The sequence below is a fragment of the Caretta caretta genome, chromosome 3, assembly GCF_965140235.1.
Source record: "Caretta caretta isolate rCarCar2 chromosome 3, rCarCar1.hap1, whole genome shotgun sequence".
Taxonomy (NCBI): Eukaryota; Metazoa; Chordata; order Testudines; family Cheloniidae; genus Caretta; species Caretta caretta.
This window is the reverse complement of record NC_134208.1, coordinates 178,987,049-179,001,993: the sequence shown is the minus strand read 5'-3', so window position 1 is coordinate 179,001,993 and position 14,945 is coordinate 178,987,049. Positions and strand designations below refer to the sequence as shown.

The 14,945-nt window shown below is 39.1% G+C and overlaps 1 protein-coding gene across 3 annotated transcripts in view; it reads left to right on the top strand.

Annotated features, from left to right (window-relative positions):
- The window catches only part of SPTBN1 (spectrin beta, non-erythrocytic 1), a 220,065-nt gene extending 206,353 nt beyond the window's left edge, over window positions 1–13,712 (top strand). For all 3 annotated transcript variants that reach the window (XM_048842862.2, XM_048842861.2, XM_048842864.2), the window contains 4 exons: window positions 6,199–6,437; window positions 7,861–8,034; window positions 11,873–11,915; window positions 12,420–13,712. In XM_048842862.2, the coding sequence (XP_048698819.1) occupies window positions 6,199–6,437; window positions 7,861–8,034; window positions 11,873–11,915; window positions 12,420–12,635 (672 nt within the window). In that variant the 3' untranslated portion in view covers window positions 12,636–13,712. The remainder of the gene's footprint in view (window positions 1–6,198; window positions 6,438–7,860; window positions 8,035–11,872; window positions 11,916–12,419) is intronic.
- Window positions 13,713–14,945: the final 1,233 nt, after the last annotated feature.

The window sequence follows — 14,945 nt, the reverse complement described above, 5'->3', positions numbered from 1 at the left end:
TTATTCATGTGAGTAATCCTTACCAATAAGAGATGTCCAAGTGAAGTCAGTGGGAGTGTGCATAAGAATAAGGCAAGCAGGAGTTAGCCTCATATGTGCAAACTTGAAAATTACCAATAAATACATTTATTTATAACAACAGAATAGCAGAAAATTGTTTTGTCTCTGATACCCTTCCTGCCAAGGCCTGAAATCAGGGGCTGTTTCCCCTGCTACTTGAATTTCTCTAACACTCAGAGTTCTGTAAAGCATGCTGCTGCTCCTTGTTATGTCTTTGGACCTGATCGTGTATGGTACTTACAGTTACCTTAAATAACCTAAATGAGGGGCCCTGGGCTATTAGAGTTATCATTTTCGCAGTGGAAATGCAAAGCCCTGTGTGATGGGTTGTCACCCCCAGGGTGCCATCTGGGAGCCGTGGAAACCTCTTTTCCCCCAAACCATACAGCTTGACTGGTCCTCCTCACACTGCTCTGCTGATGATTCAGCCAGCCTCTTCAGGCCCTGTTATCACCCAACACAGCAGCAGGTGGCACCACACACCCAACTGAGCTACCTGAGTGCTTTACCTAAGCCACTCAAGAACAAACAGCCAATTTCCCAGCTCCCCAGCCTTGCTCCCTAGCGTTTAAACCCAGAATTATGCCATCTTGCTCCACAGGGTTCTGTACAATGCAAGCTCTTTAATATATTTGCTTCCCCCTCGATGTGGGAAAGATATGCAACAGCCTTTGTTTACAGAGCTGAGATTTTCCCAGACACTTCACTCAAAACACGCTGGTTAAGATAAAACAAGTTTATTAACTACAGAAAGGTACATTTGAAGTGATTATAAGTGATAGGAAACAGATCAAAGCAGATTATCTAGCAAATAAACAAAAAACCACAAAGTAAGCCGAACATACTAGATAGGATTTGAATTAGCTGTTTCTCACCCTGACTGATACAAGCAGTCCACCAAGTTTCCATACACAGGCTAGAAATCTCTTTAGCCTGGGGCTAGCACTTCCCCCAGTTCAATCTTTGTTCCTCAGGTATTTCCAGGTGTTCTTGTGTGGGGAGTGACACCTTCAGATGATGTCACTCCCCACCTTATATAGTTTTTTCCATATGGCGGGAAGTGGGAACTCTTTGTTCCAAGCTAAGTTCCCAGCCCAGTTTGTGGTAAAGTACAGGTACCAAAATGGAGTTCAATGTCATGTGGTCTGGCCACGTGCCATGACATGCCTTGCTGAGTCATAGCAGCTATTACTTATAGGCTGGCTGAAACAAGGCTAAGTTCTTCCATGGTCCATTGTCTTTGTTGATGAGCCATTAGCACTGTCTAGCTTCTTCATTGTTGTATCTGAAAGGCTAGTTGTGGGCTTTACCCAGAGTAAGCACATTTGAAATGCAGATACATAGTCAATATTCGTAACTTCACATACAAAAAGGATACATACACACAAATAGGATAATCATATTTGGCAAATCATAACTTTTCCAATGAGACCTTACATGACCCATCTTGTACACAATGCATAATAATTATGCCATAATCATATGAGGTGCAGTGAAACATCCTGAACTCAGATTTTGGCAGGAAATGCATTTCAGCAGTTCACCTCTCAAATACCTATCCCTATTGCTTTTTGGGTCTGCACATATATTCTGTAAACATTCTGGGGTGTCAGACAGTTTTTCCATGTTCCTTTCTCCAATAAAGCATTTCAGTTAACCTTTAATATTAGAATGATGAAAAATAGATTGTTTTAAATGCCAGAGCTTTGCAAAAGTGATGCCATAAGTAAATGTGACGAGGAATTTGAGAGTGGGCCTGCAGTAGCATCACAAAATTTTTGCATACAGCAAACCTTCTTGGTTGTTACCATAACCTTATTCAACTTTTGTTTTTGTTTTATGGAATCTTTTTATAGCACATCTTCATATTAATCTTCACCATCTGCATGTTGATCTCTTAATGAGAGGTTTCATCTCCTATAGTTTAATGAACCACATGTTGCAATACATCAGACATACACCAGTTTTGCTGTTTGTAACAGAGTTGATATAAGCTGCTGTTGATGATCAAAGTTTAGATTTCAAAAGAGTATCTTAGTCAACGTGACTGATGGACTGTTCTCCAACAATTGTACTTTTATAATAACTTATCTTTCCACTTCATGATGCATGTCTTTTTTTTTTTCTCTTTTGTCAGGATAACAACATATAGCTTCTTAATCCGTTTTAAATTTCTGTATACAAATATACACAAATGTTCTGGTGGATTCCATGCACCAGTATTGGGTCTCTGTGCCTTTAAAAGTATTACAGTACTCATAAAGCATAGCTGCGTCTTCAGACTTGCCAGACCAGGAAGCCTTTACATGTATTCTGGCTAACAATAAGCCATTTAGGTAGATGATAATTTTTAGTTTATATTATTAGGATTAAGTATACAAATTTTGTTTTACTGTCAAGAAAAATGAGTAAAATCATAATGCCAGACACTAAGGGAGTATAATATTTTTACCTGTTAATTATGACTAAGATTTCAAAATTATATCTTTGACAGAACAGTTTATTGGCTGTAATTTATTTGTATTTGAAGAAGACAAGTATGTCTCTTTATTCTTTGAGTTGTGGTGCAGAGACTCAAGTTGATGAACTGAATGTAATATTGCTTCATGCACTTTGAAAATCAAAGGGATGTTTCTAATCCTGTCACTAGCTGTCATGTTGCATGTCACAGTTGTGATTTAAATACCTCATGAATAGTAGCTAGCCACTAAAGTACTTTCAACTAACTTCCCATAAACAGTCACAATGAAGAAAAATGTATTCATGTGTGTTAACTGTTTTGTTATTGTAACAGTACAGTTTGCTATTAATGTTTGTCCTCTGTTGTGTTGTTTTTTGCATGCTCAAAGCATGTTTCCATTAAAGTTTATTTAGCTCCTCTTTTTTCTTTTTCTTTTTTTTTTTCTTATTTTCATGGCACATACTTGGTATAAATATTTGTGGTCCACGTGCAGATTTATTTTGCTTGTCTTCTGTTCATTGTGAATAACATATAAAAAAGAAAATTATGCTTCAAAAATTTCCATTAAAGAGCATCCAGTGAGCTTTTCATAGTCCTAGCATAACTGTAGTGTTTTAGTTTGCATATGCATTTTTGTTTTTATTTCAATCCAGTAATTAAAATCAATAGCTAAATTGTAAGTGGAAGTAGAAGTTCAGGGACTGATTATGTAATTACAGTTGGTAGCTATCATTTAAAACAACAGGTTTGCAAATCGCAGCAGGGAGTGATTTTTTTCTCTCTTCCATAAAAACATTTTAACTAGATAGGCAGTGGCTGTACTGAAAAACTTCCCTGCTTTACCTACAATGAGTAGATATAGGTACCTCCATATTTGTGATATTCTCATATCCTTCCTATACTTACTATGGGAAATATGTTGAATCCTGCAAATACTGAGGTTAGCTAATAGGTAGTTTTACATAGTTATATAAGGCTATTGGCAAGTATTTAAGTTACCATCATCCACTGTAATGTACAGTTTACACACATGCCCAGTAATTAATTCTTGCTGTTCATTTAAACTTCATACAATCTCACTGTATAGGTCTGTCAATTTAGAAATAAGAATTTGTTTCAAGAACAGTAATTAAGCTGTCACTAGCCCATTTGCTTAAGGTTTCCCCCCTCCCCACCCCCCTTTTTTTTTTTTTTTTAAATGCTGAACCAGGATATTAGCTTGCTTTATTATAACATCCATTTCCTGGTAACCATGCTGGCAACATTAGGATAATCGTCCACCAGTCTTTCTTCCTGTAGCATGTTTTGTTTTATTTTGATATCTGGTTAAAAGTGGCAGATGTTAATGGTCCAAATTTCACACAGTTTGCAGAATAAACTCTGCCACTGCTTTACGAAGGCCACGTCTACTCTACAGACTAGGGGTGTGATTCCCAGCTTGCGTACACATACTTATGCTAGTTCAGTGTAGAAATAGTAGCGTAGCCACGGTAGCACAGTCAGCAGCCACATAGCTTAGCTCTGCTGAGTACACACTGGTCTGAAATGGGTGGGTACATATTCAGTACGGTTTAGCCCTGCTACCCCTGCCCATGCACTGTGGCTACGCTACTACGTATACTCATGCTAGTTTTATTGAGCTAGCATGTGTATGCGAGCGGCAACCTTACCCTTGGCTCATAGTGTAGACGTAGCCTAAAGATGTAAAATACTGACAGGAAATAGAACCATAATCCAGGATGGACATTTTCAAGGGGCACTTGTTTTCCAATAACCTAGATCAGCGGCTCTCAAACTGTGGGTCGGGACCCCAAAGTGGGTCGCGACCTCATTTTAATGGGGCTGCCAGGGCTAGCTCAGACTTGGTGGGGCCCGGGGCCAAAGCCCGAGCTCCACAACCTGGGACCAAAGCTGAAGCCTGAGTCACGCCGCCCAGGGCTGAAGCCAAAGCCCAAGGGCTTCAGCCCTGGGTAGCGGGGCTCAGGTTACAGGCCCCCTACCTGGGGCTGAAGCCCTGAGGCTTCAGCTTTGGCCCCCCACCCGGAATGGTGGGGCTCAGGCTTTGGTCCCCTCTACTGAGGTCGTGTAATGATTTTTGTTGTCAGAAGGGGGGACTCAGTGCAATAAAGTTTGAGAAAGTCTGAACTAGATTGTACATCTTTGGAGGCATAGTCCTATTAATTGAATATGCCTGAAATTTAATCCGAGTTGTGATTCTTTCCCCGTTTCAGTGATGTAATGTATATACTCTGAAAATTTAGTTTGTTTAAAGGCAGTTAACCAGTCCTTCCCAATTCATATCCCATACTTGAATTTTTCTAGGGTTTAGGATATGACATTCAATGATGAAAGATACAGTAATTCACAGTTGACAGGCATGAAAAGTTCTAGCAAAGGGAGGTGTAATTTGTAGTTCATTGCCTAATAATTTTGCTGCTTTTGACTTGTTCAGACCCTGTGCAACAGTGGGAATGTCTTTAATTATTGTGCCATTTGAAAATACTTGCTTGCATAAAAATGGTACAGAATGTTTGTAATCTACTAGAGCATTAGCAGCAATGAGCTTTAGTAACTTGCTAATAACAATACCAGACACTCATCGTGTAACCTGTGGGCTGCTACCAAAGGCTCTACACGTCAAAGTAATGGTACAGGAAAAAATAAAACTGGAACCAAGCTGCATTGCAAAAGCACACTAGCCATTAGGATTCCAATTTAAATGATTTTTGGATGAATGGCTCCTGAAGACGTCGACAGCTTGACCAGTCAGAGCTGCTCTCTAGGCTATCTCGAACACAGTGCAGCAGGCAACGCGATCAACAAAGCAAGTGATGGGCAAGGCCTTGGTTCTGTCTTTGTTTGGGGGTAAATAGCTGTGTGATGTTGAGTGACTGTGGTGTTTCCAGTTCCTTTAACATAAATCCTATCCACCTAATAATGAAGTCTGTAACAGACTTTGATAAATTGACATTTGACCTCTCACAATTTCCCTGTCTTTAAGATCCAAATCCTAACTGGGATGATGGACATGAAATGCATGGTGTAATCTTCCTAATTTCTGCATGTTTTGATTATATTGTGCTATCTGGGGCATGGGGAGAAAGAGCATTTACAGAAACCAAGCAATTTTGCAACATACATTAAAGTTGTGTTTTTGTGAATGCTCCTGGACAGTTCTGATTGTATTTTCTGTTTACTTGTAATTTAATACATGTTTATAATTTATATTAAACTTAAAGCAGTAAAATTATAAATATATGTAAGGTGGCTGATGTCTATAACTTTAATTATTCCTCTAATGTTTACAGAAGTGTGATTGTTACTGTTGCAAGTATTTGAGTACTTAGCAATGGGATGAAATGCTCTCATTTTAGGATTGACAATGTATAAAATGATATGGATTGATTAACAGAACAAAGTGCAGTAAAACTCACACTGATGTTTAGCTCTTATTTTTCCTGGATTTTTTTCATCTGTAAAATGGGTACTAATCCATTCATATGTCTAATTTCCTTGGCCTTCTGTGTCTCCATGGGGGTGTGAAAGTGATTTTACTGGACTGTCTTACTCTATAGACAAAGTGTACACTCAGCCACATTGTGCAAGATAGAAAATTAACTCTAAGATGTTGTAGCTTTGTGTGGCCTCTAGCTGAATGTTTTTTCCACTGTTCCTAGATGGCGGAAACTGTGGAAGCAAATGAAATGGTCAATGGAGCTGCAGAACAGAGGACAAGTTCCAAAGAGTCTAGTCCTGTTCCTTCCCCAACTGCAGACCGCAAAGCCAAGACTGCCATTCAGGCTCAGACTGCGGCTACCCTACCAGCCAAAACACAAGAGACTCCTTCAGCTCAGATGGAGGGCTTTTTGCATCGTAAACATGAATGGGAGACGCATAACAAGAAAGCCTCAAACAGGTAAAGTAGCCAGCATTTAATGCAAATAAGTTTTACATCCAAATATACTCTAAAAACTACTAAATATCATGATTTGTACTACATAGCCCCTAGAAGCCCCAGTCAACATTAAGGCCCCACTGTGCTAGGTGATGCACAAACACATGGTAAAAGATAGTTCCTACTTGTAAGAGCTTACAGCTAAATAGACAGGGAAAACAAAGGATAGAGAAAGGAATTTTATTGTGTTCTCTTATAGATGGGGAATTGAGGTACAGGGAAATTAAGTGACTTGCCCAAGGCCACACAAGAAGTCTGTGGCAGAGCTGGGAATTGAGTCCAGATCTCCTGAGTCCCAGTGTAGTGCTTCAATCACAAGCACAGGAAAAGAAAAATGTGCAAGTGTGGTACTAGAAGCATCCATGCTTTTAGTTGTTTGTACATTAACACCCTCCATCTACACTGCAATCTGTCAAAGTGTGGGTTGAAGTTAGATTTGTATGTAGTGGTTGATTTAATTTCTAAGAGCCTTATTCTGCAGTCCCCATACAAGGAACACTCCCACTAAAAGTTTTGTCTTTGTGAGGAAGCAGAATCTGGTCCTATATGACCATTTGAGGGGGAGCACTGGGAAAGCCATAACTATAATTTTCTTGGAAAATAAAGTATTGTCTGAATCCTGGATTAGCTCATCGCTCCCTACTTCTATGAATGGAGTGAACTGTTGGGTAGCAGCCAAGGGGCAAAGATTTGAATTACAGTAAAATGACTGTCTTTGTCCTCTTTATCTAGAGTCCCACATCACATGTGAAAACTATATTTGTGCTGTGACTGCTATTGAGGAAAAAGTTTTTCCACAGAGTTGAGATTCTACAGGAATATGTCAAACTATAAAACTTTATGTAGATAGTTACAGGTCCTAGGTATTAATATTCAAGGAGACCTGCTTCTAGTACTACTTTCTTTTTACAACCGTGTTACAGGTTGGTATTACAGGAGGTAATAATTACTGCTACAGAGTGTGTACAAGAGTAAAGAATTTTATGTTCAATTCATCCATAATCTTATAACACCGTGAAAAATCCCTCTACAAGAACAAGTGCTCATTAAAAGGTCAAGCACTTTCTCTCTCAAGTACGTAAACTGCCTATCTTCCAAACAATACTCCCACTCTTAGGGTATCCTAATGTGGTATAAGATAGAGCTCTAGAAATCTCTCTTACTTTTGGCACAAGATCAGTACTTTTGTCTTGAAACAGCACTTGCATGAGAGAATTCTCAGCCGGCAGTTAAGAGGGCGATACATGTTTTGCTACCTCCCCAGACTGAGTTGGTGTTCATTTTATAATTGTATAAAGATAATTGTATTTGTTTCAGTCAGATTCATGGTTCATTGAAGAGAATTAGACTTACACATGCTTTGACTACTTTCCCTTTCTTGAAGATCTTGGCACAATGTGTACTGTGTTATAAACAACCAAGAGATGGGCTTCTACAAAGATTCCAAGGCTGCTGCTTCTGGCATTCCCTACCACAGTGAGATCCCCATCAGCTTGAAAGAAGCAGTCTGTGAAATAGCGGTTGATTACAAAAAGAAGAAACACGTGTTCAAGCTAAGGTAAGATTGTTGGAGCACCATTCTGGGAAAGGAAAGGTTTTATTGCAGAACATGTCTGGGGGGAGGGATAGCTCAGTGGTTTGAGCATTGGCCTGGTAACCCCAGGGTTGTGAGTTCAATCCTTGAGGGGGCTGTTTAGGGATCTGGGGGGGAAAAATTAGGGATTGGTCCTGCTTTGAGTGGGGGGTTGGACTAGAAGACCCCCTGAGGTCCCTTCCAATCCTGATATTCTATGATGCTATGTTCTCTTCCTGACAAACAGTTCCCAGTCCTGTTCTCTCCCTGACAAACAGTTCACAATCCTACAAGGTGCTGACTGCCCTCATCTTCCATTAAAGTCAAAGGGATTTGAGGGCATCAGCCACCAATCCACAGTCTCGAAAATGGCCCTTTAACATGTAGAACAAGATTTTTTTTTTTTTTTAGTTCCTTAATAGGCAGAGAAGCTAAGTTCAGATTCACTGATAGTTTAGTTCATTATTTTGCATGAGATTCTGCCACCCTTACTCATATGAGCATTTACTAAAGTTCTACTCAGGTGAGTCAGTGCTACCCAATGTAGAATAGCTGGGCACCTCTTTATTTAAGTTAAACTGAACTATGTGACCGTGCAAGCTACTTTCTTACATGGTCCCAGTCTCATCAAGATATTTTAGCATGTGCACAACTTTAAGCAGGTGTCCACTTTATAGCATTTAATAAAGGTGTTAACTAATGTCCACATTGCTGCCCTGAAGATCTCTGCAGTGGAAGCACAAGCTCTTTCCGCCCATGATGCCACCACAGATCTCATCGTGGTTCCATGATGACGTCTGGAGCAGGAGAACCTGATACCATGTATGCCTCTATGATGCATAGCTTGATCCATCTAACTAGTGATAGCTTGAGTACCCTAAGCCCTTGGCACTTCAGATGAAGGTAGACAAACAAGGTGCCCGATCTTCTGTTGATTCGGTGTGCTTGATATAGATCTTCAGTGCTCTTTGAACATCGAAAGTGTGTGACAACTTTTCTGTTGGGTGCTGTGGGTTTGGACAGAATGAAGGAAGGATGATTTTCTGTGAGGCATGGAAAGATGAAATCACTTTAAGCAAGAATGATGCTTGGATTCTTAGCACTGTCTTGTCATCGAGGAACACACAGTGGGGTTCCTGCCTGGATAAAGCTGCCAGTTCAGAAATTCATCTAGCAGACATTATAGTGACCAGAAAACAGGTTTTGATGGATAGATAGAATGAAGATATTGATGTCAGTAACTCAAAAGGGTGTGTGGTTAGGGCTTTTAATACCAGTGGTAGGTTCTACTTAGGAATGATTGGTCTGATCACAAGTTTAACCAGTCTGACTGCTCTGACAAATCTGGATATGTTGTTTTTGTCAAGGAACCAGAGAATCTTGTGACCAGGATACTACTTATAGTTGACACCTGGTGTGCTGGGCTGAATCTCTTGTCTGTGCCTTCCTGAAGAAAATCCAGGATAACTGGGATAGCAGGATCCTTGGGATTTTTGTTGTGCTCTTGCCATCACAAGCTAACCCTCATCCAGATGGAGGAGTGGGCCTTTTGTGTTGAAGCTAAGCTGGAGGATTGTAGAGTTCTAGTCACTTTGGAGGATAGTCATAGTCAGTTAATGTTTCCCTCTCATTAACTAGGCAGTCAACTATAGGCCTCATCTGGAGTACTGTGTCCAGTTTTGGGCCCCACACTTCAAGAAGAATGTGGAAAAACTGGAAAACGTCCAGCGGAGGGCTACAAAAATGATTAGGGGACTGGAACACATGACTTATGAGGAGAGGCTGAGGGAACTGGGATTTTTTAGTCTGCGGAAGAGAAGAATGAGGGGGGATTTGATAGCTGCTTTCAACTACCTGAAAGAGGGTTCCAAAGAGGATGGATCTAGACTGTTCTCAGTGGTAGCAGATGACAGAACGAGGAGTAATGGTCTCAAGTTGCAGTGGAGGAGGTTAAGGTTGGATATTAGGGAAAACTTTTTCACTAGGAGTTTGGTGAAACACTGGAATGCATTACCTAGGGAGCTGGTGGAATCTCCTTCCTTAGAAGTTTTTAAGGTCAGGTTTGACAAAGCCCTGGCTGGGATGATTTAGTTGGGGATTGGTCCTGCTTTGAGCAGGGGGTGGACTAGATGACCTCCTGAGGTCCCTTCCAACCCTGATATTCTATGACTCTTTGATTCTATGATCAGGCCTTGAGAAGGAGCTTCTATCCCCATTTGGGTCTGCTTCCCTGGTGAAATACTTCAGTCTCATTTTGTTTTTGTGACTGGTGAACAGGTCAACTGCCAGAAGGCCAAACTTGTGCAAACTCAGAGTGAAGGCATTCTATTTGACACCATTCTGAGCTATTGACTGTGCATCTGCTGGGTCAGTCTGTCTTTTGGTTCAGCTCTCTTTTTACATGTATTGCTTTTATGGAATGGAGAATTCTCTATGCCCATTCCATTGTTTCCATTGCTTCTGAATGTAGGGTTATACTCTTGATTGTTAATGTACACCACAGTGGTCATGTTGTCTGGCTGGACCAGAACACGTTCATCCTCTAGGTAGTTCTGGAATCTCAGTGGGACTAGCTTGACAGCTCTGAGCTCCAACAGGTTGATGTTTTGGATCCTTTCCCTGAGGTTCCTGACGCCTGCACTGCTATGTGCCCGTTATGCACTCCCCATCAGACCAGGCTGACATCAGTTGTGAGTACCTGTGGATCTGTTAGACAACTAGGAATACCCTTGCAGACATTCTGCGGGATTGTTGACCACCTGATTTGGAACCAGGACCAGATCTTGGATGCGTTGTGGTGAATGGCTCCATTTATTCAGGAGAGAGGCCTAGAGGCACTTGATATGGGACTTTGTCCATGGGTGGTTCCTATCCATGAAACCAGAAGGGGACATGGCTAGCATAGGCTGTGCTTTACCTTTGAAATGCCTCCAGAAACTGCAGACAGGAAGGGAATAACCTATACATATCAGAATTGTGGGAGATGCTAAGCTGCAGAAAACTATAATAAACAAACAGTTTATGCATTTAAGTCTTCGTCGCCTGCAAAATGTCTCAGCCCTTTGAAAACAGCTGCAGCCCATTTACACCAGCTGAGAGGCAGAGAATACATCACAAGGCTTAACTGTTTGAGATGGTCACATTATTTATTTATTTTTATTTATTCTTGCACATTATAAAACTGCAAACAGTCATGCAGGTCATCACAAATGTGTGCCAGTAGAACCTTTATATAACAGGACAGTTCCACATATTCTGTACAGAAAAATACCTTAGAAATGTTTTTGAGTTTTATAAAATTCTGTTGGGACTGTTTTTGGTATCCCTTTAATTCCCATTAGTCCCAACTGTAGAAACATTTCAGTATAGATAAATAAAATATTACATGTTTAAACCTCAGTCTAAACTATACCTAGGATAGGTTTTTTTATATGTAAAATAAAACAAAGTTCAATATCTCTTGGTATAGAGTGCCCGTTTATAACCCCAGTAGATCATGAGACACTGAACCTTAAACCTGTCACTAGCCCAGGATTGAATATTGCCCATCCTGCACTTCAGGGCAGGTTGTTTTTGTTAAATGACAGCTTCTCAAAATTAAAAATGTTGGTAATGACCACAAGGAACATGGATTAGTGAGTAGAGTGCAGGCCAGGTGATTACAGATGCATGGGAAATACAGCTTATTACAAGGTTGTGTTATTTATCACTCTGCCATGTAGTCCCATTTACCACAATGGGATTGCTTGCTTGAGAAAATGAAGCAGGATTTGGACCCGTGTATTATTAGGCTAATATATGTGGTGGTTGTTTTTAATTGCAGATTAACTGATGGCAATGAGTACCTCTTCCAAGCCAAAGATGATGTAAGTTTCCATCAGTTTGTTTGTTTGTTTGCCGATTTTAATGGTATTGCTGTCACATTCTCGTATACTGACATATGCTAAGAAAAGAGAAATGGTTTAGATCGTAAGATCAGTTGTGCATACATGTCCATGTACTTGCAGATCCACAAGTGGTGTTGGAATTTGCTCCTTCAAAACCCATCAAGACAGAGAGACTTTCAAGGTGCAAATTCTAATACTGGTATCCATGCAGGGGTTAGGTTTTTTTTGTTTTTGTTTTTTGTTTTTGTTTTTTAAAGCACACATGCACATTTTTGCATCTGCAAAGAGCAAGTGCATGGCACGTGAGTGGCAGCTGAGTAAAGGCCTGGTTGAAAAGTTGATGCTAAATTATGACTTGGGATCATGTTCTCTTTAATTTTCTACTTCTGTATCAATTACCTTTTTGAAACGTTGTTTGAATGATAGAAAACAGTATGAGCTGACGTGTTGATTCCTACATTTTAACTTTGCTGTTTGTTGAAGGAGGAAATGAACACATGGATTCAGGCCATCACATCAGCTATCTCCTCTGACAAAATTGAAGTGTCTCCAAGCACACAAAGCACTCCAGCTTCTAGTCGTGCCCAAACCCTGCCAGCCAGTGTTACAATAACCAGCGAATCCAGTCCTGGCAAGCGGGAGAAAGACAAAGAGAAAGACAAAGAAAAGAGATTCAGCCTTTTTGGCAAAAAGAAGTGAATTCCATCTCCACACGCTGCACTTCTGACCTTTCCAGTGGAATTCCAGCATGCGAGCTCAGAACCAATACATTACTCTCTGTGCCTAATGTTCCTCAATATGATTTAATTTTTATTATTTATAGAGCATTAAAAAACCCATTACAAATGTATGAGGTGCATTGGGCAGCTTCTGTATGAGAGGGAGGACCAGGTTTTGTTTTGTTTTTTTAATGGAATTAATGTAGATTAGATCTTAATATTTAAACTGTTCCTCAATTTTGTGAGGCTGTCTTGGAAAAGAACCCATATCCTGTGCTATTGATATGCAAGGCAGCGGTGCTTACAAATTTACTGTGCGCATCAAAGACAAATGTACAAATTTTCAAACGTGTTCACTTCCATTTAAGATGGTTATGCTGAGTCTTGACTAACAGAACCTCCCATTACAAGTCTAACCTTTATTAAAATAATAGTGTATTATCTTTGCTGTAACAGAGTGCAGATATGCATTAACTTACGGACAAACCATTTGTATCCTGGCATCAGTTATTAACACAATGTGACGCTTTTCTGGATCAAGTACAACAGTTAAGAATGTTGGAATACAAGAAGGATTTAGCATACTGATACAGTTTTAAATAACCTGAAATTTCAATTTTTTTTGCTGAAATACATTATATTGTATGTTTCAGATAATTCTAGTACAAAGTATAATAAGACTAGATGTATAATAAACCCTTTAAAATCATTGATAAGTGTAAAAGTGGAACTGAAGCATTTACTGGAAAAAAAAAGTAATGTTACTCAAATGGTTACTTGCTTGTCAGCTACAGCACTGTGTGTTATAATTTTGCTACATTACCTTGCTATTTGATACATAGTGTGCATTTCTCTGTCACTGTAACTATTGTAATGAAAAAAATTTCATCTTACTGCACAATCAAAAATTACATTTAATAGGAATGAACTTTCAATGACTGGGCCTGTAGTCAGAGTAGTCCTGGAACTGGCTTTCAGTTGTATGGATCTGTACCTCTAAGACTTTTACCCTGTCTGTTAAATACATGCTATGTCATTAAATGCTTTTAAAACTAAACATCTTGGTAGTTTTTTATTTCATTTCCAATCCTGTCAGATAGTAATTCTGAGATATGAGTAAAAGTAATTCAAAATGCAATTTTTCTTTTGTAGTGAAGTTAATGGGCTTTTTAAAATAAATATTTGATTTCTGTTGTGTGTGTGAAATTCCATATAGAATAATTCTCATGGAAGTGCAACAAACAACAACAACAAAGAGATCAAAGGGAAAGGTGCGGAGGAAGGGAAGCATAAGGAATAGCCCTCTTATAAAATCCTGCACAGTTTGTTTCATTTATTAAAGTAGACCCATCAGAATCAATGTGACTATGCTTAGTAAAACAGGCTGTAATTTAACTGCTATAATTCATTATTACATCCATTCAATTTAATTTCATGTTCCTTAATTTCAGATCTTTTTCTAAATATAGATTCTCTTGAGATAAGGTCATAATTAAATTTAAAAGTCCTTTTAAGGCTCTGTGTTTAACACAGTACATCAAACAAAACAAAAAAATTGTCTAAAATGTGTTAAATATCGATATTATACTTCTAATGCAATTGATTCTGGATCCAAAGCTAGGTATTTCTATGGATTTATCATCTGTATATATACAATGTGGCATTAGCTTTCTCAGTCGTCTTTTCTGGTGAGAGAGACTGATACTAGGGGAGAATCCTCCTGAGTTATTAAGGATATTCATGAAGTTGGAGGCCATTCAGAGCAGCCACAATTCCAGCAGATACTAGGAGAGAATTTTTAAGAGCTCTGTGAAAAACAAGGAATCAATTTTTAAATCTTCAGGATTAATAAAATGCATTCTGAATGTAATTTTAGACAGTGAACAGATTTATTGTAAAACACCCAGCAAGGTGTTTTCAAACCTAAATCTCCTTAACATGAAGGTAATATAATGTCAGTGTCTTAATCGCTTTCATTGAAAACTAGTGTACCATGTTTATCTATTTTTCTTTTGTTTTTTCATTTCTGCATTACATTAAATTTTGAGACTTATGCTCACGAGGTTTTACTGGTATAATATTGCACTGTTTTAGTTTGAAATTAGTGACACGTGGATAGGAGCTAACACCAGCAGTCATGTATATGTAAAACTGAATACAAAAAAAGCAAAGGTTTACTGTGTCAGAATAAAATATGAAATATTATTCTTGGTTGATTAAAACATACCAGAATGTTGATGACTATCATATTTGTCACTTCTTTATTCAAGTTATGACTGCCAGAAACTCA